Source organism: Pogoniulus pusillus, chromosome 6 (genome assembly GCF_015220805.1).
Source record: "Pogoniulus pusillus isolate bPogPus1 chromosome 6, bPogPus1.pri, whole genome shotgun sequence".
In the NCBI taxonomy this organism is placed as follows: Eukaryota; Metazoa; Chordata; class Aves; order Piciformes; family Lybiidae; genus Pogoniulus; species Pogoniulus pusillus.
In genome coordinates this window covers 30,602,374-30,628,803 of record NC_087269.1, presented here as the reverse complement: position 1 = coordinate 30,628,803, position 26,430 = coordinate 30,602,374, and the positions used below count along the sequence as shown (strand labels likewise).

The 26,430-nt window shown below is 46.9% G+C and overlaps 1 protein-coding gene across 2 annotated transcripts in view; it reads left to right on the top strand.

Annotated features, from left to right (window-relative positions):
- The window catches only part of INPP5A (inositol polyphosphate-5-phosphatase A), a 276,814-nt gene that overhangs the window by 162,975 nt on the left and 87,409 nt on the right, over window positions 1-26,430 (top strand). For both annotated transcript variants that reach the window (XM_064145101.1, XM_064145102.1), the window contains exons 7-8: window positions 3,316-3,368; window positions 10,811-10,930. In XM_064145101.1, the coding sequence (XP_064001171.1) occupies window positions 3,316-3,368; window positions 10,811-10,930 (173 nt within the window). The remainder of the gene's footprint in view (window positions 1-3,315; window positions 3,369-10,810; window positions 10,931-26,430) is intronic.

Sequence of the window (26,430 nt, the reverse complement as noted above, 5' to 3'; positions counted from 1 at the left end):
GGTGCCTCTGGGTGTGTGCAGCAACAGACCAAGGGGCAGCAGTCCTGTCACCAGCTGCAGCAAGGGACAATCTGACTAAACCTGGGAATGGATTTCACTGTAAGGGTAAATAACAGAAGATGATCCCAGATGGGTTGTGAAATCGCTGTCCTTGGAGGTGCTCAGAACCCAACTGGATATGACTCTAAGCAACATGATCTTGTTGGCCCTGCTTTAATGCTACATCTTTTGTGGTACCTATTGCATTGGTGAAGAGGAGAACAGCAAATGAAAAATGACAGCTTGATTGAAGACATTATGTTGAGTCACATCATAGGCTGGGACAGTTTGATTTTTAGTTCTGTGTATTGTTCTTCAGTAATTAAAAGTTCAATATAGTTATTTTTAAGACAGAAATGACAGATGTCCATGCCCCCCCTCCTCCTCCCCCCTTTTTTTTTATTTGGATTAGATTTAAGCCAATTTTGAAGGCTTTTAGCATTTAACTTTTCCTGTGGTTTTGCTTTTGATTAAATGTTGACCTTTTGCCAAATCTCAACTTGTGACTGTGCTGTCACAATCATCACAGAACCTGTGAATAGAAGAGACCTTTTTGGATTATGGGGTCTGTAGTTCAATCATGAAAGCCAGGCTGCTGGAGAGGTTTGGTGTGCCAGACCACAGCCCTTCCCTGACTGACTGCTGACCAGGGTGACTCAGGGTCTACAGAAGATGGTGATTTTTCAGGGTTGGAAGAGAGGTTTGTAGGAAAGCAGATATTCATTCAATCACTGCAATTTTTCTCAGCAGAGCTGCAGTTTAAGAAAAATCAAATGTTGGGATCTCCTAAGAGACAAGCAGTGATGATCCAGAGAAATTAGTTCCCCACTGAATGATCCAGCAGCTGGATTTCAGAGTAGTGAACTGCTAGGATTTCCTCCCGAGCCCGAATAAACTCACTTGCTTTTAAAAGCACAGATTCTTACAAGATTGAAGCACCTGTTTGTAAGTCAACAAGCAATTAAATATCTCAAACCCACTCATCTCCCAACTCTGTCATTAGGGCATTGATGCAATCAGCAGGCAGATCTTCAGGAGGTGCTATGTGAACTCCACGAGCGCTCAGAAGAGTCCAGTTACTCTGTATAACCCTTCTGGGGTAGGGAGGTTTCCTCCTTTGGTCTGTAGGAAATATTTACATTTTTAGCATTTCTTATGTTAATTCGATTTGTTTCCACTTAATGTACATCCCATGAGCCAGTGAAGGTCAACCCTGAGTAGAGACCTAAGTCAAGAACAAGAGAAAGCTGTTCACTCTGTGTCCCCAGTACCAGAATATGGATTTTGATTCTCTGCGTGTCGACTTTGTGGTTAGTCACTGCTCCTGGACTTGATGGTCTGGAGAGGACAACCTCCTTGTACTGCCCAGTGCTGTAGCAGTGCAAAGCTGATGGAACTTGTGCAGGGAGAAGCCCCAGCCCTTCTCCAGGAGGGACAGCACAGTGGCTTTTCATGTGAGCAGCTGCACTGCAAGTTCCTCTGTGGCTCTGGCAGTCACATCTAGCTGTGGCAATTGCTGTAGGAAGCCCACAGAAAGGTGCTGCTGAACTTGCTACCCAAGGTGAGAAATGCTAAATGCAAGTTTGCCAAAATGCGAGGCCATGCATGACTTTTGTAGACAGTTGGGTCACTTCTTAGCTTTGAGGCATACAGGTGACACTTTGGCACGGCACTGCAGGCTCTGGAGTGCAGTCAGTGCCACGAGTTGTCACTTGCAGGGAGCTCTGCACATTTGCCTGGCCTGCAGAGAACAACTGCACATCAGGAGGTGGTTCCTGCACTCAAGCTTTGCAGAAGCAGCTGTTAGTTATTCAGTAAAAGAAACAGTCTACAACTACCTGAGGGGTGGTTGTGGCCAGGAGGAGGTTGCTCTCTTCTCTCAGGTGGCCAGCACCAGAACGAGAGGACACAGCCTCAGGCTGCGCCAGGGGAGATTTAGGCTGGAGGTGAGGAGAAAGTTCTTCACTGAGAGAGTCATTGGACACTGGAATGGGCTGCCCGGGGAGGTGGTGGAGTCGCCGTCCCTGGAGCTGTTCAAGGCAGGATTGGACGTGGCACTTGGTGCCATGGTCTAGCCTTGAGCTCTGTGGTAAAGGGTTGGACTTGATGATCTGTGAGGTCTCTTCCAGCCCTGATGATACTGTGAAGAAACATTCCAAATCTCCATGAGCACAGTTTGGACAGCCTGGTGGGAACGGGCCCCACTACCAGAGTGGTGTTAGTCTGTTGGGCCATTGTGCCCAGAGAGGGGATGGGAGATGGGTGCTAGGTTGGATTGGTTGATCTTGGAGGTCTCTTCCAACCTGGTTGATTCTATGATGGGTAGCTGCCCTCTGAAGCAGTCAGAAAGTTAGAAGAAAGTAAGAAAATAGCTCATTGGGATTTTGCCAGGCACTTCCCTCTCTCAGCAGCATTTGGAACTGTAGCTTTTCGTGCGGGCTCTGTCCACAGCAAGGTGTACAAATGCATCTGATGAGCTTCTCTTGAAGGCCACCCCTTAGGAGAGTGGTAGCCCTGAGCAGGGGATGCTGTGCTCCAGCTAACACTTCCTTCAAAACAAGGGGGTGCAGTCTTTTGGCACCATTCTTTAGGCCTGTCTGGTGCAGTATTCATGAGTAGAGAACTCTGGCCTGGCCCCACAGTCATTGTTAGCAGCGAATAAATAGGATGCAGTCGTGTCTTTTGTGGGAGGCTGCAATTTATGGCAGTGGCTCAGGAGTGGTGCTGAAAAAACCCTTTTGCTGTATCATGAACGCCAGGGCTGGCATGGGCTGATTTGTGGCTTTCTCGTGGAGCCTGCAGTTTTGATAAATGTAATATTTGACCATTATTTAAATTCCCCTTAACTTGTGTAGAAATACTGGTGGGCTGGCTCAGCAGGAGGAATAGCTTCCTAGCAGATCTCATTCATTTTAATTTGGTGTAAATCTCTGATGGCATTTTCCAGTTGAGGTGAAATTGCAGAGAAGCCAGGACGTTTGCACTGGGGTGGTGAGAGTTTGCTGGTTCAGGCTAAGCACAAGTTCTGAAGAACCTCATGGGTTCTCTCTCATCTATCAGCAGCAACCAGGGCTTACACTGATCTCACATGTGAGACTGTAACTGCTGCAAGCCCCCAGGATTGCTAAGAGACATGACATATGTTTTCAAGGTACATCAGTTAGTGTGCAGCTGGTATTAGTTACAGGTCTGGATGAATTTTTGTTCTCTGTGTAAGCACATTTCACTCTGATCCTCCGCTGAAGCTGACTTGGTTCCTCTTGGCTTGTTTTTCAGTGCAAGTGGTCCAGAAAAGGTTTCATTCGAACAAGATGGTGTATTACTGATTGGTAAGTGGCATCTTTGAGTTATTTCTGCTGATGTGTGCGTTGTGTTTGCTTTTGCTAACTGTTTGAGCAGAAGTTATGCCTAGATTGGCCTGTTCAGAGAGCAAAGTGGTTCCAAACCAGTCGCTTTGCTATTTATTAAACACATCGGCTGAGTAAGTTGTAATGGTGCATAACGAAATGTGATGTTAACACGTGTATGTGCAATTAGCATCAGCTAATTTAGGTCATAAGCAGACTCTCAAGCATGATCAGAAGAGCTTAGTGTCTGTGGCCAAGGCCAGAGGAGTTGCAGTGTGAAGCTAAGGCACCCAGCAGTGCTGCTCTCTATCACATCTGACCCAGCTAAGGCTCTGCAGCATGAGATGCTGGAATCAGGATTCCCATGGTAACCCCAAGGGTTGGTCCTGTTCTTTCTGAGGCTGCTGCTTTTCACCCTAGAGCAAAGCACCTGCAGCCTAGCACCTGCTGCAGGGTGTGATGGTGGGACAGCACCTCCTGCCTGTGTGCTCAGACTGCAAGGAAACATCCCACCCTGCAGGATTTGCTGAAGCTCAACCTGACCTGGCCGTTGTCAAAGCAGGGAGAGTTCCACATGAGCTGTGCTGTAAAAATCTACAGAGGAAACAAACAGTTTTTGCTTTTGGGAACATCCAACAGTCTGAAGAGATGGAGGCTGAGGGAAGCAGGCAGCTCTTTGACATAGAACATCATTATGGTGTTGCCTCCTAGATCACTGTCTTTGGGAGGAGAGGGCCAGCTAGTGCTGACGAGAGGTCTGTGTCACACAGAAGCTGTTTACTGAGTATGGAAATCCTCCTCTCTTCAGTAGCAATGATAGCAGCAATTGTAGTAGCCGGTGTTGAAGGAAGCAGCTCCACCTGGAAGAGCTTGACAATGCTCTTTGTCTGAACACAGGGAGAGCTCAGTGAAGTCATAGATGGTTCAGATTCCTCTAGTCTTACCTGGAAATCTGACCTTACTTTTGACCATGTAGTCATATTTTGATCTTTACTGTGTATTTATGTTCTAGTCACTTCAGTCTGTGTGCACATTCCACACTTTTCCCTTGCTCCTCTTGTTGTTTCATGTCTTAAAGTTGTAAGCTTGGTTTTAAAGCCTGATGGCTGCTTACACAGGCTGTATTTGAGTGCTGAGCAGTCTACTTGCTTCTTGGCATAAGCACATCTATGAGACTGAGCAAACAGTTTGTGGAAAACAGAAAAGTGACAGGATTTCTCCTTTTGCAGACTTCTGACCCAGAAATCTGGTAGGCAGCACGGGAATAATGTAGGTTCTTGTTAATTTTTTCAGATCTATATGGCATGGGATGTGATTCCAGCAGCTGCAGAAGTGGGCTTTTAGCACCAGTTACTAGTCTTTCCTCCTATATCATGCCTTTTCCAAGGTCTGTCCTGTCTGTCCCCTTTGCAGGAAAAAATAATTTCACTTTGGGCCTTTCCAAGGGAAAAAAAAATGCTCTTCAGAGACAGATTGAAAGGCTGATATCAGAAAAGGAGAGTTCTTGGAAAGAGCAGCCTTCCAAGTAGATGATATACTACACTTCTGTGTCCTGAGAGAATATTGGGAATTGAGAATGAGGAGGCTCACAGCTATGGTGGGTGCTTTTTGTCTGGAACAACCTGTGATTGTGAGCCACAGGATCTGATGAGAGCTCAGATTCTCCCAATGAGAAGTTGAAGGGGCGAGGAACTGTGAACCATTTCTGGAGAATGGAAGTGAAACATTATGGAAAAGACAAGGGGTAGAAAATACTCCTAATTAGGTCTAAATGCTTGGTGTGTTCATGGTATGATCAGTGTTTAAATTCATATGAACAAAGTTCTGGCCATTTTCATCACCCTGACTTTTGATCAATACGTTTCTCCATGCCAACAGTTCAATAGAAATAAGAGCCAGGAGACTTGTTAACACCTCTCTGTGCATCCTTGAAGGCAGACATTAATTTTCCCTGCCTAGGAAAACATTGTGATGGAACAACTCCGCATGCCAAAAATAGAAGGCTGCCATAACCCCCCAAAAAGTGGCTTTAAAAGATTTCAGATAACTCTTCTTTTTCCTCCGCTGTCATTTCATGATCTGCCCTGCTTAAGTTCCTTTGGGAATCCATGATTTTCATATCCATTATTCTTCTTTAGTGTAAATGTAAATGAAGAATTAAAAAATCTTAGGGCACTCAGAGATTTCATTTTAAGAAGAAGAAAAAAAACCCAACAAACCCAAACAATAAAATGCATAACCAGATGCACCTTCTTCTGGCTTGCCTTTTTTCAGAATCTTGGATAGAATAAAATAGAATCATAGAATCAAGCAGGTTGGAAGAGACCTCCAACATCGTCCAGTCCAACCTAGCACCCAGCCTTGTCCAATCAACCAGACCATGGCACTAAGTGCCTCATCCAACCTTTGCTTCAACGCCTCCAGGGACAGTGACTCCACCACCTCCCTGGGCAGCCCAACCTGTAAATTACCTTTAAATACTCATAAGTTCAACACAGTTACTTAATTCCTTTAACTTCAATAAATAACAAACCTGGAAGTTTTTAAGGCAAGGCTGCATGGAGCATTAAGCAACCTGATCTAGAATGAGGTGTCCCTGCCCATGGCAGAGGCGTTAGAGCTAAGTGATCGTAGAACCATAGAATCAAGCAGGTTGGAAGAGACCTTCAACATCATCCACTCCAACCTAGCACCCAGCCCTATCCAATCAATCAGGGATGGTGACTCCACCACCTCCCTGGGCAGCCCATTCCAGTGCCAATCACTCTCTCTGCCAACACTTCCTCCTAACATCCAGCCTAGACCTCCCCTGGCACAACTTGAGACTGTGTCCCCTTGTTCTATTGCTGCTTGCCTGGCAGAAGGGCCCAACCCCACCTGGCTACAGCCTCCCTTCAGGTACTTGTAGACAGCAATGAGGTCAGCCCTGAGCCTCTTCTTCTCCAGCCCAAACACCCCCAGCTCCCTCAGCCTCTCCTCACAGGGCTGTGCTCCAGGCCCCTTCACCAGCTTCATTGCCCTTCTCTAGACGCATTCCAGTACCTCAACATCTCTCTTGAATTGAGTAACCCAGAACTGGACACAGCACTCAAGGTGTGGCCTGAGCAGTGCTGAGTAAAGGGGCAGAATAACCTCCCTTGTCCTACTGGCCACACTCTTCCTGATCCAGCCCAGGATGCCATTGGCTCTCTTGGCCACCTGGGCACACTGCTGCCTCATGTTCAGCTACTATCTACCTTCACCCTCATGTCCCTCTCTGCCTGGCTGCTCTCAGCCACTCTGTCCCCAGCCTGTAGTGCTGCTTGGGGTTGTTCTGGCCAAAGTGTAGAACCCTGAACAAGGGTTCAGTCTCATCCCATTGGCCTCTGCCCACCCATCCAGCCTGGCAAGGTCCCTCTGCAGGGCTCTCCTACTCTCCAACAGCTCCACACCTCCTCCTAGCTTGGTGTCATCTGCAAGCTTACTGATGATATAGACTTGATACCCTGGCCCAGATCATCAGTAAAGATATTGAAGAGGACTGGGCTCAGCACTGATCCCTGGGGCACACCACTAGTGACAGCTGCCAACTGGATGTGGCACCATTCACCACCACTCTCTGGGCCCATCCCTACAGCCAGTTCTTGACCCTTACCAGAGTGAATCTGTCCAAGCCATGAGCTGCCAGCTGTGCAAGGAGCTGCTTGTGGCAGACAGTGTCAAAGGCTTTGCTGCAGTCCAGGTAGACTACATCCACACCCTGCTCCACATTCACCAGGTGGGTAACCTGATCATAAAAGGAGATCAGGTTGGTCAGGCAGGACCTGCCCTTCCTAAACCCATGCTGACTAGAGAGTGTGCAGGGGAGATACTTATTTCTGTACCAGTACCAGTAGTATTTCTGTGGTATTTCTGTACCAGTAGTTCTTAGTGCTATGGTGTTAACAGCTGTCAGGTAGTGCCCTGAATGCTTTGCAGCCTTAAACGGAGTTCACATTTGTTGTCTGTGTTTGGTAGAGAGAATGGGGCAGGGAGTACATCTATAACATATGTCTGTAGCATGAACCTGGGGATGCTTGCTACTGTGCCAGAGTCAGCACTGAAAAGTGGTTTGGTATTGTAGTGAAAGTAAGATTGCAAGTCAGGGAAGTGCAGAGCACTGCACCTCTAGAGGGGGATTCAGAAGCACAAGTGCAGCACTGAGAATAACCACCTCAGTACCCATGGAGTGGTTTGGGGTGGAAGGGACCTTCATCTTATCACTCAGGCCTTTGGGAACAGTCTCTCTGCAGCTTTCTTGCAGGCCCTCTTCAGGTACTGGAAAGCTGCTGTTAGGTCTGCTCGGAGCCTTCAATTCTCCAGGATGAGCAACCCCAGTTCCCTCAGCCTGTCCTCATAAGAGAGGTGTTCCAGCCCCTTGATGATTTTCATGGCCCTCCTCTGGAGCTGCTCCATCAGGTCCATGCCCTTCCTTTGTTGAGAACTCCAGAGCTGAATGCAGGACTCCAGGTGAGGCCTCACCAGAACAGAGCAAAGTGGCAGAATCACCTCACCTCAGTCTGCTGGCCATGCTGCTTTTGATGCAGCTCCATGCTGGAGGAGAAGCTGAATTCAGGTCACCATTATCTTAGTGAGATGTGTTAATAGATACATCATGTGAAGGACATGAAGGGGTGGAAGTATGGTAATTATTTAATTGAGTGCTGCCAAGGCCTTTGATGGAGTACCGTGCCCTGTTTTGAGCGCTGTGCTTCAGCTAAGCTGGAGGAAGAGCAGCAGTCAAAAGTGACAGGAATATGTGAGCGGGAGCTGAAAAAATTCAGCTTGCTACATCTGGGAGACTGGTTACTGTCTGTCTTGCTGCAGGAAGGACTGAAGGAAATCAGTTTAATTGCCAGGAAAACTGATAACATGATGACAGTTTTAATGTCAGGACAGGGAAGTTGTAGGTGGAAAGTCCTTTTGTTAGCCAGTGTTAAGAACAAGCAGATTTTAAGCAGATGGGGATGGAGTGTAGATGCCTTCACACAGGAAGCGAGTTTGTGACTTGGGGCCTCTTCTCCCTGTCCTGCAGGGATTCTTTCAGGTCACCCTTCAGCCAGACAGGAATGAGCATCTCAAGCCATCATCTCCAGGTTATGTTTTGCGGTGAGGTACCAATGATGTACCTAGATATACGAATGCATACAAAGCTTAGTAGGGCTATTTTATCATCCCTGTGAGTTCCCTGAGCAAGATACACTGGTCCTGTGTCAAACCCCCTGCCAGGCCCTGGAAAAAGCATTTCTGCTACCTGTTTGGTGATGTGTGTATCACAATTGTGTTTGTGCTGTTCTGACTGCTGTTACTTGCTGTGTCCACATCCTTTGTCTGACTCTGTTTCTGGTTTCACCCTGGTTGTTCTCTCTGCCAAAGTCTGTTCCTGTGTCCTTGCTGACAGGCTGCAGACTCGTTCTGAACAGGAGGTGTGTTTGTCTTCTTCTTGGAGGTCTCTTCCAACCTGGTTGGTTCTATGATTCTCTGTGTCCTCAAAAGGAACTGCCAAAGCTTTTTTAGCACACATAGGTGCTAATGGAGAGCACCACTGTCTGCAGGTCACAGGATCACAGGATGTTAGGGGTTGGAAGGCACCTAGAGAGATCAGCGAGTCCAACCCCCCTGACAGAGCAGGACCACACAATCTAGCTCAGGTCATAGAGGAATGCATCCAGATGAGCCTTAAAAATCTCAAGAGAAGGAGGCTCCACAACCTCTCTGGAGAGCCTGTTCCAGTGCTCTGTGACCCTTGCAGTAAAGAAGTTCTCCCTTTTGTTGAGGTGGAATCATAGAATCAACCAGGCTGGAAGAGATCTCCAAAATCATCCAGTCCAACCTAGCACCCAGCCCTGGCCAATCAACTAGACCATGGCACTAAGTGCCTCAGCCAGGCTTTGCTTCAGCACCTCCAGGGACAACAACTCCACACCTCCCTGGGCAGCCCATTCCAATGCCAATCACTCTCTCTGGGAAGAACTTCCTCCCAACATCCAGCCTAGACCCCCCCCCCGGCACAACTTGAGACTGTGTCCCCTTGTTCTGTTGCTGCTTGCCTGGCAGAAGAGATCAACTCCCACCTGGCTACAACCTCGCTTCAGGTAGTTGTAGACAGGTTGGAACCTCCTGTGCTACAGCTTACATCCATTGCTCTTTGTCCTATCCCAGGCAGCAAGTGAGCAGAGCCTGTCCCACCTCTCCTGACCCCCAGCCCTCAGATGTTTATAAACATTTATTAAATCCCTTCTCAGTCTTCTCTTCTCCAGACTAAAAAGCCTCAGGTCCCTCAGCCTCTCCTCATAAGACAGTGCTCCAGTCCCCTCATCATCCTTGTAGCTCTCCACTGGACCCTCTCCAGCAGATCCCTATCCCTCTTAAACTGGAGAGCCCAAAACTGAACACAGTATTCAAGATGGGGTCTCACTAGGGCAGAGTAGAGGGGAAAGAGAACCTCCCTTGCTCTGCTGGACACACTCTTCCTAATACACCCCAAGATCCCATTGGCCTTCTTGGCCACAAGGGCACATTGCTGTGCCATGGATGTTATGCATCAGGACCCCCAGGTCCCTCTCCACAGGGCTGCTCTCCAGCAGATCACCTCCCAGTCTATACTGGTGCAGTTTATTGTTCCTTGCCAGATGCAGGACTCTGCACTTGTCCTTGTTGAACCTCCTTTGGTTCCTCTGTGCCCAGCTCTCAGTCTGTCCATCTCTCTCTGGATGGCCTCACAGCCTTTCAGCTGTTGATTCAGCTGGTTGAATGGTGACGTGGCAGTGATGGGCTAACCATTAGACTTGATGATCTTAGTGGTCTTTTCCAACTGAAGCAATGTGATGATTCTCTGTTCCTACCAGCATAGTCAGAGTTAAACTTCTGTGTCCTCCTCCTCCTTCTCTTCTCAACTGTAAGCAGTGTGCAGATTGACCACAACTGTCTCAGTGTTCTCCACACAGGGACAGATGAGGCGTTGCAGTGATATGATTTATCCTTCAAAAAAGTTCTCCTGTCAGTAACTTTTTTAAGTTGTTTGTTGTAAAGCCACCATTCCACAGGTGTTTGGCTACAGCTTTATAAACCCAAAGCTGTTTGTTCACACATTCAGTTGTGCTTGAAAAAATACTTCAGCAAGAGAGGGTACTGCTTGATTTCTGTGAATTGTCACCAGCACACAGCTTGCCATTTCCATCTTACCTGTACTTGCAGCTAAAGCCTAGAGGCAGGCTTACCCATGGGTGAGTTGTCATAAGTTTGGTAATGGCCTTTGATGATTTTCTGACAGCTTAATGTGCACAGTCTGTGTGAGTAAATATTAAAGAGAATACGATGTTACAATGTTGAATGCTTTGCTGATGCAACAAATGTGGTTTTCTTTTATCCTGAATCATTTTTTTCCCTTTTTTTTTTTGTCATAGTGCCTTTGACTTGGTAAACATTCATCTTTTCCATGATGCTTCCAATTTAATTGCTTGGGAAACAAGCCCATCGGTTTACTCAGGAATACGGCATAAGGCTCTGGGCTATGTACTTGATAGGTATGTATTGGCCTTTCCTGGCCTCTTTCCATCTGCTCTCTTCAAAAGCACCCTGTGAAAAATGTTTCCAAAGGCACACTCAGAAATGGAGAGGAATTTATGCTGTGAACTGAAGATGATCACTTCTTACCAGTATTCTCCAGAAGGTGCCAATCACGGGTCAGTTTATGACACTTAAGGTTTTAAGCTAAACTGCTGAGAACAGAGAATCTGTCTGAGATTGCCACCACAACCTGTAGAGCAGAAAGCAGGTTTATCTTTAAACCTGTTAGCTAAATTTCCTTCTTTTTAGTCTGTATGGAGTCTTAGAAAACTCCCATTCCAGTTTGTTTTCAGTTACAGGATAATAGAATGGTTCCAGTTGGGATGGACCTCTGCGAGTCCCTAGTTCATCCTCAGCAGGTTGTTCAAGGCTCGTCCAGCTGAGCTTCATAAATCTGCATGCAGGGTGATTTCCAGCTTCTCTGAGTCACCCATTACTGTATCTGACTGTGCTTATTGTGAGGCTTTTTCTCCCTAATCCCTGGTCCTTGAAACAGTTTTTGTCCCTTGCCCCTCACCTTCTGGTGTGCACTGCTGGGAAGAGCCTGGCTCAGTAACTTCTAGATAGATAATGCTGGCAGCAAGCTGCTCCTATAGCCATGCTTTCTGTGAAGTGACCAAATCCTGCTCTCTCAGCCTCTACTGACCAAATCCAGCTCCCTCAGGCTCTCTTGGCCAGCTCCAGACCCGTGATGTTCAACCCTGCCGAGCCTGAGTCTCAGATGAGCTCAGTCACAGCTCATCTTCACCAGGCAGCACAGCACTTGTGTGCAGCCATTGCTGTCACCAGTGACATCATGGTTTGTAATGGTGTGACAGACTGTGCAGATTGGTACAGTACAGAGGACGGTCCCAGAATACCCAGCACTTTACAATTGCTCTAATTAGCAGTTATGAAGCCAGGAGAAAAAAAGATAAATCATCGTTTCTGCATGGCCGTGCATGCACTGCCTGGCCTGGTGTTTGCCTGAGACAGGGAGCTATGAAGTGTATCTGGAAAGCAGTCATGACTCCCAGTGAGCTGTGACATGAGGCGGTGCTCGAAACAAACTGTTCTGGCTGGAAAAGACAGAAACAGAGCACCCTGTGTACTGTTTTCTGCCCTGGTCCTGTTGCCTGGCATGACGCAGCAGTGCCATGGGTGCCAGCGGGTGCCAGGCTCTGAGAGCTCTCTGCAGCTACACCTCATAGCATGAGATGCTCTCCCCTTTTCCATAGCAAGGTGTGGCCTTGGGGTCTCTTGGCTGGTCTGCTGTGGGCACTAAGTGCTGCAGTGTAGTCAGGCCCAGCTCAGAAGGAAGGTGCTGAGACCCAGCATACCATCCATCACAGGTGGGCAGTGGGTGCCACTTCAGTGAATGGAGCTTGCTGAGAGGAGGGGAGCAGTGATTTGGAATCCTGGTGAGTCTTAGATCAGCATGACTTAGACCCTGATCAAGTCTGGATGGATGAGCTGGGGCCAATGGTATGAAGTTCAATAGGGCACCATGCCGGGTCCTGCACTTGGCTCACAACAACCCCTTTGAAGCTCCATGCTGGGGGCACAGTGGCTGAAAACTGCCTGGTAGGAAAGGACCTGGGGCTGTTGATCAGCAGCAGCTGAAGATGAACCAGCATGTGCCCAGGTGGCCAAGGAGGCCACCGACATCATAGCAGCAGTGGAATGGCCAGCAGGACCTTGGCAAGGATTGTCACCCTGTACCAGACACTTCAAATTTACATTTTGGCCACTCACTCCAAAAAGGGCACTGAAGTGCTGATGTAGGTCTGGAGAAGGGCAACAAAGCTGGTGAAGGGTCTGGAGTACAGGTCTGGTTAGGAGCAGCTGAAGGGAAATTAATGGAGTGTCCAGTCTGGAGAAAAGAAGGCTGAGGAATGGAAGACCTTCTGGCTCTCTACAACTTCCTGAAAGGAGGTTGGGGCCAGGTAGGGGTTGGTCTCTTCTCCCCAGTAACAAGAGACAGGACAAGAGCAAGTGGCCTTAAGCTGCACCAAGGGAGATTTAGGTTGGACATGAGAAACATTTTTTTCCCCAGAAGGGTTGTCAAGGGCTGGCCCAGGCTGCCCAGGGCAGTGGTAGAGTCTGCATCCCTGGAGTCATTTCAAAGCCGAGTTGGTGTGGTGCTGAGGACCATGGTTTAGTGGTGATGTGGCAGTGCTGAGTTGGAATTGATGAGCTTAAAGGTCTCTTCCAACCAAGACCATGTGATAAATCTAAGGGGCTGGACAGAAGAATGGGTCTGATGGAGCTCTTCCTTCTGGCGCTTGCTTGCAGCCTCTTATTTATTTCTCTAAGTTTAATCTCATTTGAAGACAGGCAAGGTAGGCTGGGTGTTAGGAGGAAGTTCTTCCCAGAGAGAGTGATTGGCATTGGAATGGGCTGCCCAGGGAGGTGGTGGAGTCGCTGTCCCTGGAGGTGTTGAAGCAAAGCTTGGCTGAGGTACTTAGTGCCATGGTCTGGTTGATTGGCCAGGGCTGGGTGCTAGGTTGGACTGGATGATGTTGGAGGTCTCTTCCAACCTGGTTGATTCTATGGTTCTATAAGACATCGGAGCAGGAGTCTTCCCTGCCTGCACAGCAGCGCTTTTCTTGTGCACCCCAGCAGAGGGCTGAGGAAGAATTTCTCCAGGACAGGCATTTGTTTTCACTTTGGGGGTGATACAAGGACAAAGAGGAAAAATCCAGTGTGCCTTCTTTTGTGCCACTGGTAAAACCTGTTGAAGTCATCAGAGGATGGAGGCACTTGGGCAGGTTTGTACACAGGTAGCCTGCAGCGGTTTATAGAATACCCCTTGCTCGGGGGAGTCGGAGATCTAAGTGCAGGCAGATGGGAGTTTTGAGCCCTGTTGCCTGGAGCAGTGTGGGAACGGCTCCTTGTTAGGGGATGTTGGTTTGGCTCCGCTGGCCTCTCCTTTCCCCGCGCTTCGCAGGAGGGCCCTGCGGCAGCCCGCCGGAGGGTCGCTGCTGCCGGTCGCCGGCTGGCCCGCGGCGCGCCCTGTGCTCCATTAGCTAATTTGGCCCGGGACCTCCCACGATGCCCTGGCAAGGGGCAGGCGGTACGGGCGCAGTGTTAGTGTCAGCGGTGGGTCAGGGGTGTCAGGATGGTCTATCGTTAAAATGGGACGCTGCCAAAACCTGCCCCGGCTCGGCTGTCCCCAGAAAAGCGGGCGGTGGGCTCTGGGTGCCGGCCGCTGCTGGGAGGTGCATTCAGCTGAATGGTCCATTTTGAGCGCGCAGCCAGCCGCAGATCCGGACCTCCAGAGTGAAGTGATGGGCTGATGGCACAAAGGGGGACTTCTGTAGGAGCAGTGAATAATGGGAAACCCCTTTCATCGGCACTGCTAACCTTTTGGCAGCCACCAGCAAACTCTATTCTGATCTGCTGATTGGGGAGGACAATACACTGAAGCTCACTTTGAATGAATGCTACCACCAACAGTGTCCCCATTCAGAGGGTTTTGGGAACCATCTTTGACCATTGTCTGCCATCACTCCTTCAGACAGTAGGAAAAGGGAAAGTGAGCACGTCTATAGAGGGAAAAGTACTTCTTTTCTTGGCTTTAATCTCTCTTTAAAGCTTCATAGATCTACATTTCCAGCTGAGCTACTGGAACTATGCAGTGTCAGATAAATACAGAAGAGAGAGGTTTCAAGCTGAGCTTTTAAATCCCCTTATCTGCATGAACTAATAATGCAGATTTAGTGCTGTAAAAAACAGAGACTGATAAGTCTTTTCCTTTAAAGCCTTTAAACTGCTAAAGAGCATTTAACAGCAATGCAGTTCAAACCCAGTGAACAATGCTGAGAAGGAAAACAGTTTAATGAGCTAAACCTTCACTGAATGAAACAGAAACACCTTCTCACAGTTGATTTAGGTCACTGTGGGAGTCAGTGAAAGCCCGGTTCTGTTCGCACTGCATCTTCATAAACATGAATTAACTAACTACCTTTTCATGTATGGCCAAATATCACAGGAGCTTGGAATGCAAGAAAGAAGAGAGTTTGCAAATAAAGCCCAAAATGAATTAGTGTAGCTGTTAAAATCAGCAGGGAAGGCAGCTTCCCCAGAATTGTTTTGACAGCAAGGTTTTAACACACAGGCACCAAGCTGCACAACATCTTCATATTACTGAGATGGAAAGGGATTGGAGGGGAAAAACTAAGGGGGAAATGTCACGTGAATGATTCAAAACTGCAACTGAATTTTTTCTCTTCAGAAGGTCTACTGATTTTCATAATAACGTGTTTGGAGAGTAGAAGAACTTACTGTAATCTTAACAGTGGTGTACTGAAGTGATTTAGCTTTAATGAGGTTATAAGTGGGTTCTGTAGCAAGGAGGACGCTTTTAAATACAGCTGGCTGGTATCTGCCGAACCACATTGGCTTTAGTATTTGCTATGCAGGCAGTGTGAATGAAATGTGGTGTTAGATGGACTCTTTACAGACTGGAAGAGCTGGAGTCACAGGGGTGTTAAGCAAATATTTGCTTGCATATTTACAAATATAGGCACACTGTATATGTAGAAAATCAGTGCTTGTGTGAGGAGGCTCTCCCAACACTGATGGAAATCCAAACTGAATTCCTAGAGGTCATTTACATCTTTCCAGGTAGACACAGATGTGGTCATCACCAAATTGGCTTTATAAAGAAAATATGAGCACCTGTTTTATCTTTTGTGAGGCAGAAGGAGTTCTTCCAGGCTTGTTTTTGAATCATTCCCGTGCCTACTTATCCCTGTTTGCATAATACTTGCATTTTTGTGTTTTCTGAAGCTGAAGAGTTTCAGCTGCATATGAGAAACAGAGAGGAGATGTAGTTTACGTTTTAGTGTAGCCTTTCGTGCATCTGCTGCAACTCCTGCTTCTGCCTCTGCCATGTTAATTAACCACATTGGCATGTCAGCCCTGTTCGTGGGGAGCAGTGTCCACTGAGTTCCATAGCCCGGCTGGGGAATGAGCAGGAGCTGCAGGAGAGGGGCTTCAAAAGCCTCAAGAGAATGTTTGCGAAGGACCAGGACGTGAGATGTTAGCCTGATACTGCTGCTGTTGGTGTGCCAGCCATTTAAACTTCCTGAAATTATCTGGAGCATTCAGATCCATAAAATGAATGTGGTTTTTTTTTAAAGAAAGTGACAGTGCTCTTCTGTTTCCCCATTGAAATGTTCCCTGGCCTAGTTCAACAGAAACATTTTTACATTACAACTGTGAAATCTTGGCATAAAGCTCCCCTTTGTGCCCTTCATTATTTTCTCACAAATATAGTCCATTGTCACATAGCTGAAGTTAATTTGATCAACATTGGGACATTTAACTTTTATGTCTGGTCAAAGGAGCTGTTTCATGCTCATTTTGGGTATTCAAAAGAAATGATTGCCAGAAAAATAATGTTACTATTAACAATTCAGAGCAATTAGTTTCCCAGGGAGAGGCGATGTGATGCACCGGCTCCACACAACTATTCTTTGTCATTTTATGGATGCTCATCAGTCAACTGTCACATCTTCTCAAAGACCCCTCCAATCTAAATGTTTCTCTTTGGGCTTTTCCCAGAACTAGCAGCTGAATGAGCAAAAGAAAAGCCACTTAGTTTCTAGGCAAAGGAAAACTTCACTCTAAAGATCTGGGTCATTTGAGAAGATCGGAGGAGTAGCTCATTTAGGGGTGGATGTGGGGGGGGGATGTGGAGGGGGTTGGTATTTGGAGTTTTCAGCTTTATTTATTTATTTTTGCAACAGCGATTTTGAAGAGCAAGTGAAAAGTCTCTGTAACCATGTGCCTTGAAACATTCAGTTTCTGTGTACTCGAATAGAATGTGCTCCCAGGCAAATAAACCTTCCAGCCAAATGTCTTCCCACAAAGGTTTAAAACCCCAGATCACATTCAACAACAACAACAACAAAAAAGAGGCAGCTTTTCATTGCACTCTTGGATGCTCGCCTCGTTAATATTCAGCCGTCCTCCCCCCTCCCCTTGAAACTGAGGTTAAGTGCTCTCAAAATTAACGTGTTTGTATAATATGCTCTTTAAAGAGTAAATCCAGCAAAATTGTCTTGTTACTTTCAACCTGTCAAATACAAAGACACTTTTTCCTCGCTCCCCATTTTTTCTGCTGGCTCCAGCTTGTGAATGCTTGATGCTGTTGTCAAGAATTCAGCTCCTGTATCCTTCCTCTTTGCACAAACACATCTTGAATTTTATTTAGCTTGTATTTTTAGCAGAGGAATTTTTTTACTTGTATACACTGTAAAGGAAAAACATGGAAGATTATGATTTTAAGGACACAATCAACACATTTTTGTAGTAATTGCAAGGTGATTGCTGATTGTCCTAGTCAGTAATTTTGTTCTCATTTTGATTTTTTTTTTGAGGGAAGCTTCTTTCCCCTCCCCTCTTTCTTTTTGGCATTAATTAGTAACCAAATAGGTTATTAATAAATTTACAATGTTTATTATGCAACATTGTAGATTAATGATCTGGCTTTTCTCTCAGGATGAGATAGAAATCTCTATAAATAGTAGCAGGTTTGGAAGCCAAGATCCAGCTGGAGAATCAGCAGTCCAAAATCCTGAACTTCACAGTATCACACAGTATCACAGTATCATCAGGGTTGGAAGAGACCTCACAGATCATCAAGTGCAACCCTTTACCACAGAGCTCAAGGCTAGACCATGGCACCAAGTGCCACGTCCAATCCTGCCTTGAACTGCCCCAGGGACGGCGACTCCACCACCTCCCCGGGCAGCCCATTCCAGTGGCCAAAGGTGTCACTTAAAACCCAGTGTGGACACACTAAGTCACTCCTTACCTTGCCAAATATGAATGGAGCTGTGGCTCTTTCAGAAGAATTTATGAACATCAAAGCTCTGAGGTGTCCAGGAGAAGTTTTGGATAGTTCTTTTCCCAATCACAGATTCACTGCCCTGTGCTGTGAGTCATATTGAGGGATTCCACCTCTGCTTGGCACTCAGAGCCTACACCTCATCTGCCACAAGGGCTTTACTCTTAACTCCTCACCTCTTTTCCTGCATCAGATTCTCCTGGAGCTCTGTGCGTTGGCTGCTGTGTTGTTCTGGCACAATGTAGCTGGGGTGACTGCGGGCATGAGGAGATGCATTGTAGACAGGCAGTGTGCCACTGAATACAGACAGCTGAAGAAAAGAGAGAACACCTCTTACAACAGAAATGGCACAAATGACTTGTTGCCTGCGTGATCCTGCTCTGAAAACAGCTTTATATGAGAATGTGCAGAGGGTGTCATATTCTTAGCCAGCTTTATTTTTCTTTCTTCCTGTAATTTGTTCCTTAGAGAGTCTGAAGCTGGATAAAGAGCAGTCATGAGTGTCCTGCTAAAGGTGACACTCAAATCAGCATTCATTGTGGTTTGTGTCTTCTGAGCTATTCTGTCATACAGCCATATAATCTTCCAGGGTAGCTGTGATTCAATTAAGAAGAATCTATATGGGCTGTTGATCTGATTTTTATTCATTTGCAGAGAAATGGAAACAAATTGCTGTTGTGATTTTATTTACTGAGCTGATAGTGACAAAAGGGAGAAATGGTTTTTAAGAGCTGTGTCCTGCTCCTCTTTGAGCCTCTGGGAGCTGAGGAGCCATCTCCCAGCATTTCCACTGCCCTAGGAATGCAGGATCTCTTGCATGTCTCTGAGCTTTGTGTTCTGTCCTGGAAAGACACACCTTGTCCCAAACAGCTACATATCCAGATGGAAATTAGAGCCTTTTTAGCCACTTGCCTGTCTGTACAAGTGCTGAAGTAGGCAGACGTGGTAGGTGTTCTTCATGGTCTGACAGGTAAAGAGCTGTAACTCTCAAGAGACCTTTGTTGTCTTCCTTCCAGCATTGCAGGGTTTGATGCAGCTAAGATGATTCAGTTTCACACTCCTGCAAGGAAAATGGCCCTGCTCTCTCTGTGCCCACCAGATTTTGCTTTGTTCAATCCTGATGTTGGCAGCTCTGAATTTGTAGCCATGTTCGTTTTCTGAAAGCAGAGGGTTTGCCCTCTGCTTAGCACTTCAAACGTTTCTGTCATGTCACCCATCATTTGTTTCCTCCCTTAGCTCAGCAGTCCACTGTAGTGTGATTTCAAAGGGATAACTGTCCTCCATCACAGCTCCCCCCAGCCTCCCTCCCCAGCCTGCAGGTTTCTGCCACAAGTAGTGCCCCGTGTCATGATGTTGCCAGTGTCCTGTCACCTCCCACTGACTCCTTGACCCATGCAGCAGTCCGCAGGAGACTGGGCTGAGCACCATGCTTGTGGTGAGCCCGATGAGATAGAAATCCAGCAAGATCTCTTGACCTTCCCACCGCTATTCCCACTGCTGAAACAGCCAGGACATGAAGTGCCTTTCTTCTGAATTTGTGATGGTTTGGGTGTTACCTGTCCCCCTGTCCCCCTCCCTTATGAAATCACCCAGACTAGACTCAGCCAAGCTGGAAATTAGAATGGAGCTTTATATTTACAGCTTAGCACAATATACAAGCAGGTATTTACAATCTATACAGCTATAGACAGTGATATACAAGTTTAAAAGGTAATACAGAAACACAACAGCCCTCCCAGAAACCAGAATCCCCAAGAGGGGCTCCCAACCACCCTTCCACCTCCTTTCCACTCCTCTACCTTATCCCAGACTTTGCCTTACGTTCAGGGTGAGTTTGGAGAATCGGCCAGGGGTGTTAGGAAGCAGAGGGATTAGTTACACAGACAGCAGGTTAGAGAGAGAAGGGAGGCAGCCAAAGCCAGAGGGCAACTCTGTTATGTATATTTGTGTTCTTGTTTTTAAACATCTCAGCAAGCCTATGAATGAAGTAGACATCACCATTGTTTCCTTTTCACAGCCTATAATCTAATTATTCTCACCAAAATACTCCAGCTAGCTTCAAACTAGCACAGAGTTCTTCCAGATTGGTCACCAAAAATACTTCTCCCAGCCTTAGTGTGCCCATGGGTCAGTACCTTATTGCCACCTATCATTTTTGTTTTGTGGCTTGCCATTTGTGCTTGCAGCAGTCAGAGAACACAGGATTTTTGCTTTGCTCCCCACATCCCAGCCCTGCAGAACAGTAAGCAAGAACTGCAGCATCTTATTCTTAGAGCAGTAAAAACAAGGCAGGTATTTGCTGCCTGCTTGTGACCATGGGTTGCCAACACTGAGGAGTTCCAAAAGTCACAGGGAAGGATTTTAATTATAGAATCATAGAATCATTCAGGCTTGGAAGGGACCACAAAGATCGTCTATTTCCAAACCCCCTGCCATGGGCAGGGACACCCTACCCTACATCAGGCTGTCCATAGCCTCATCCAGCCTGGCCTTAAACAGCCTCAGGCTGCACCAGGGGAAATTTAGGCTGGAGGTGAGGAGAAAGTTCTTCACTGAGAGAGTCATTGGACACTGGAATGGGCTGCCCGGGGAGGTGGTGGAGTCTCCGGGGCAGTTCAAGGCAAGGTTGGACGTGGCACTTGGTGCCATGGTCTAGCCTTGAGCTCTGTGGTAAAGGGTTGGACTTGATGATCTGTGAGGTCTCTTCCAACCCTGATGATACTATGATACTATGATACCTCCATGGCCTCAACCACCTCCCTGAGCAACCCATTCCAGGCTCTCACCACTTTTGTGCTGAACAACTTCCTCCTCATGTCCAGCCTGAACCTACTCATCTCCAGCTTTGCTCCATTCCCCCTAGTCCTGGCACTCCCTGACAGCCTACAAAGTCCCTCCCCAGCTTTTTTGTAGGCCCCCTTCAGATCCTGGAAGGCCACAAGAAGGTCACCTGGGAGCCTCCTCTTCTCCAGCCTGAACAGCTCCAACTCTTTCAGTCTGTCCTCACAGCAGAGCTGCTGCAGCCCTCTGAGCATCCTCATGGTCCTTCTCTGGACACACTCCAGCATCTCCACATCCCTCTTGTAATGGGGGCTCCAGAACTGGATGCAGTACTAAAGCAGTCTCACTAGAGCAGAGTAGAGGGGGAGAATCACATCCCTCAACCTACTGGCCACACTTCTCCTGGTGCAGCCCAGGATCTGCTTGGCCCTCCTGGCTGCCATGATAGAGGAAGGTCCACAAAGACATGCAATTTTTTTCCCCCTGGTGCCTTCTTTCTGTTTTCTCTTCCATAAGATGAAGAGCAGGAGAGTTTGTTTGTGAGCTAGCAGCGACGCCGTAGCTCTGCGCTCCCCTGTAGCAGCACTGACAAGTACTTACATCATTATACATGGCTGCTATTTCATTAGGCGAATGTCAGTGTCAGGTAAGATCATGGGTTTGTCAATATAATGAAAATACCAGTCAAGTGAGGAAAAAGTCACCATTTTCCTGCTCTAAAAATTGATTTTTATTGCTCTTCTTGTAATCCTTTCTTTGGATTAAGTATTTATTATTGATGTGGTCTTTTCTTTTAATCTTAATAGCTGCTGACATTGTAATTAATTAAAAAACAGAACATTTTTGCCCAAATGGCACTATATTGAAATTAAAAGTGAACATCACATATTAGTTAAACAGCCCTGGCAAAATGTCTTGAGTGCTAAGATGATTGCCTGAGCTTCTTGACAATTCCCTTCATCTTGCTATGTGCTGCTTGACCTTTTGAGATGTTTTGGTATTATTAATAGGTTTTAGCTATTATATCAGAAAGAACAAGGCATAAAAATATGCTAAACTTTATCTTTTTAATGATAGTGCTGCAATACCTTAGGCATGCCAATGAGGGCACTTACCTCATGTCCTTTGAGGCACACTTAGTCACCAGGTAACTTCTATTCAGAATTGATGGAGATTTGGGGGGAATTTGTCTCTAAATCTATGTCTGAGAGTGCAGAGTGGTGCAGGCTGAATGCTGGCTATGCCACAGGAAGGAGGCAACGCCCAGAAGAGAGGACAGAGTCAGCTCAAAGCTTCCTCCATAACCTGTCGTGGAGGTGATTCCCTATGGCCAGTTTTTTGAGGTACAGGTGTGTGAGCTGATCTCTTTAACTGGAGCTTATGAAGAAGGAGGTGCTGAGGGTAGAAAAGGCACACTTCTGAAAGGCACAGAGCAATCCTGTGTCTGGTTTTGTGTAAGCCAGCACCTAAAGTTTCACCTCCTGATCTTCAGTTCCCTAACACGTGGTAGAAGACAGGCTTCACTGTCGTTATTCCTTGGCTTTCCACCAGAAGTCACTGCAGGAGTTGTTACTACCTTTGGTATTGCAGACCTAGGCAGAAGAAAGTGTGTATAACCTTCTTATCCATAGGTCACCATCTGCCTCCATACCAGCTCTTGGCTTCCACTCATGGGATGGTCAATTCACATTCAGCTTTTTCCGGTTTTACCCCTTTCTAACCATTCCTCTTTCTCTCTTCTCAAGAAGAGGTTTGTTCAGTGTGCCCTTTGCATAAGCATGGCCATGAGGCCCCAACCTGTCGCCCACAGGGTCTGGCTGTGCCCAGCAGCACTGCCACTGATCTGGGAGCCTTTCAGTGACCCTGCTGCAATGACTCCAAACATGGGATGCAGGCAGGGAGTCCAGGCTCTACACACAGCCAAGGTGCCACTGTCCCAGGTGGCTTCATCACGGTGGTGTTCCCTGAAGCAGCTGAGACCACCCTAGCCAGAGGCACAGGCCGGCGTGACTCTTGCCCTATCCGGATCAAAGCTGGACCTGTGGTTCAAGGCTCTTGCCAGGTCAGCAGGGAACAGGATAAGCAGTGTAACCTGCGAAATGATTGTTGCACTGGGGCTGTCCTCTCCTCCCTGCCTCGTTAGCTGTGATTTTCCTGCTCTTAGGAAGTGACACTTCCTACAGACAGCCACACGTCCTGCGCCAAAGCAGCTTTCGGACCTTCAGCTCTTCTGCAGGGCGATGCGCGGCAGCAAAGAGGTGGTGCAAGGATAAAGTCTTTCCTCTGGAGCTGAGAGCCTCACGGAAGTGCTCTCATGGGCCAGGATTTAGCTTAAACACATCCAGTTATTATAGAAATGTGCTCGCTGAATAAAATATGGCTTGACCTCTGGATTGGTTCTTCCCTCCTTCTCCACCATTCAGCCTGCCTGCCAGAGCTGCGAGGTTTTTGTTTTGTTTTGTTTTGTTATGTTACTGTTGTGGTTAAAAAAAAAAAGAAAAAAAAGCCTCTCCAGGCCCTCTTTTCAGTGGTGTCAAGTTAGGATGAATTGGCCAGGGAGGCATGTTTATAGACTGTGTGAAGAACTTTGTCTTTGTGTGGCAATGCTGGTGACACTGGTATGGCTTGCCTGAATGAACTGCGATGACGCGGCTAATAAGGTGTCCTGCTGAGCACCACCGCAGCCTTTCTCAGACCTCCCACTTAATGCCATTCAGCTCCAGCTCAGTGTAGCTAATTTTTCCCATTCCCTCAATTCTTTAGGCCTCCTTACAAACAGAAAAGTCAACTTTCACACCGAGGAGAAGATAAGTGCTTTAGGAAATAATCGTGTAAACAGAATGTTACCTTCTGACCTGATGCTGATACCTTGGTCTGGGACAAAACCCAGCTGGCTATTGCATTAGACATGGCTATTAAAGGAATAATGCTGCTGATCCTCCTTACAAAGTGCCCTGAGAAATGGTTTAGCCAAATCACAGTGCCTCTTGTCACACTGAATCATGTTCAGCTGCTCTCTTCCATGACCAAATTGCTGATATTTAGCTGCTCCTTTTCTGTGACGGCATTGGGGGGTGGGGGGGCGTTTACTGTGACAGCAAGGGAAAGTCGGTCAAGTTTCCTGTTGCCCTGTTGCTTGCTGGCTGATTTTCAGTGCTTTGAAACACATAAAGAGTGCCCCGTGGAGCTTTTATAGAAGAGTGTGCATTTCATAAAGTACCTTTAATTGTCACCACTCTAAAGAGTGCTTTAAATTCCAAAAGGGTTGCAGGGATTCTTGTAACATAGAATTGTTAATTTTAAGACTGCACTGAGCAGTTCCTTCTGGTGTTCTGCCTAGAGACTAAAATTAATTTATAGAGCCAGGTTTTCAATAGTACTGAGGGGAAGAGGAACCTCTGCCTCTTACTGCTGTTACTCTTGGTAGGAGCACAGTGCCCAATTCCTCTTCTCAATCCCTTCCACCAGCACTGCCACCCACACTGAGAATGCTGCCTTTACATCAAACAAGTCTGAGATATCCTCAGCTCCAAGGCCAGACCCTGAGCATTCACTTCTGCTGTGGTGTTTGCTTGGCTTCTTTCTGGGTTTGCCTGGGGGAGGGGTCCTGCAGCTCCTGCTTTGAGCTGGGGAGCAGTGTTGTCAAAGACTGGCTGGTCCAGCTCAAACCAAAGCTGTTTAAAGTCATAGAATCATAGAATCAACAAGGTTGGAAGAGACCTCCAAGATCATCCAGTCCAACCTAGCACCCAGCCCTATCCAGTCATAGCTCAGGGCATTGCAGAGGTTCTTCCTAATCCTCCAGAACAACAGACAGGTTTTGTCACAGATCTTCTGGGAAATGAGTCAGGGCACTGCCACACGTTGATAAGGGGAGGTCCTTTTGTCAGAGCAGAGCAAGGGCATTTCCAGTGCAGGCACAGACACCCATTTGCGAGGCAATTTGCAGTTGTTAGACCAAAAGAAGAATTAAATATGGTTTTTTTTTCAGCAAAGAAATTGCTGTACTGAGTTAGCTTTAGTTTGCTGTTATCAGTGAAATTTGCTCCTTTAAAAAAGTGTGAGTCCTGGGTCTGACTCATCAAGACGTCAAAACTTGTGACTGATTTTGATTCTGAACTTCACTTGAAAGTTACAATTGCCTGAGTGTTTCCTTCCTTTGCTGCCCTGTCACATCTGAAAAACCACCCAGCTCCATTTCAAACCCTGTTTGCACTCTTGCCTCCTCTCAAAACACAGCAAGACTGGAAAAGAAGCTGAGAATAGCAGCATATAGCCATCAGTTTAAAATGTAGAATCTGAAGTCGGCAGAAAATTACTAAGGTGATGTGTTCCAAGTGTGAAGAATCTACTTCATTAATTAATCTTTAAGTAAAAAATACTATGTTTTTGGGAGTGGCAGATGAGAAATCACCCCTGGTGTTTATGTTTGTGTGCTTTAAACAAGATCCCCCAAAACCCCATCCTACATGTGCCTTTTTTCCCATTGGTCCTTACTTGCCATATTGAATTTGTTCTTTGAACTTCCAAAACATGCAGAAGTAAAAGCTGTTCCTTTGGTATGTTCTAAGCGCAAATCAACTTTTTTCTCTGAAGTGCTTCCTTCTGGAGCAAGAACATAGGGTGAGAAGAACATGAGCCAGCATTGTGCCCTGGTGGCCAAGAAAGCCAATGGCATCGTGGCCTGGATCAGGAAGAGTGTGGCCAGTAGGACAAGAGAGGTTATTCTGCCCCTGTACTCAGCACTGCTCAGGCCACACCTTGAGTGCTGTGTCCAGTTCTGGGCTCCTCAATTCAAGAGAGATGATGAGAAACTGGAATGTTTTCAGAGAAGGGCAACAAAGCTGGGGAGGGGCCTGGAGCACAGCCCTGTGAGGAGAGGCTGAGGGAGCTGGAGGTGTGCAGCCTGGAGAAGAGAAGGTTCAGAGGTGACCTGAAGGGAGGCTGTAGCCAGGTGGGGGTTTGTCTCTTCTCCCAGGTAACCAGCGACAGAATGAAGGGACACAGTCTCAAGTTGTGGCAGGGGAGGTCTAGGCTGGATGTTAGGAGGAAGTTGTTGTCAGAGAGTGTGATTGGCATTGGAATGGGCTGCCCAGGGAGATGGTGGAGTCGCTGTGCCTGGAGGTGTTGAAGCAAAGCCTGGATGAGGCACTTAGTGCCATGGTCTGGTTGATTGGCCAGGGCTGGGTGCTAGGTTGGACTGAATGATGTTGGAGGTCTCTTCCAACCTGTTTGATTCTGTGATTCTAAGAGCAGTCATCTTCTTCCAGCCATTTCCAGGGGAAGACTTCTCTCTCTGGAGGTGAAGGATTGTGCTCTGGTCAGAAGGTCTCTGTTTCTTTGCCTTCCAGCACTGGGTGCTGTTTGCCAGCCCTTCATCTCTTGACACCCTGTATAGTTCACAACAGGCAGCACAGCTGCTTGAGGCATTGATGATCTTCTGTTCGCTCTTGCACGTGGAGCTGTGGAAGTGAAACTCATAGCTTGTGCAGTCACAACACCGTTACCCGAGTCACCTCTTTTGTCACAAGCCATTTAGAAGAGTTGTTGTGGTGGATTGAAATTATCCCCAAAATAAAATCACCAGACTAGCTAAGAAATTTCTGAAGCAAAATGAATCTGATTTTTTTCACAAGCAAGCTTAAATCTAAAAGCATAAAATACAATGTGTATGTACAAAATATATTTACATCTGTTTACAATTATTTACAATTCAGAAATAACAACAAACAAAAAACAACCCTTGAATTGTTCCCCCACCCCTCTGGACAAGAAAACAAAGGAATAGCTGTTACCCCCAGAGAGAAATCAGGCCCCACTGCTGCTATCTACTTAGCT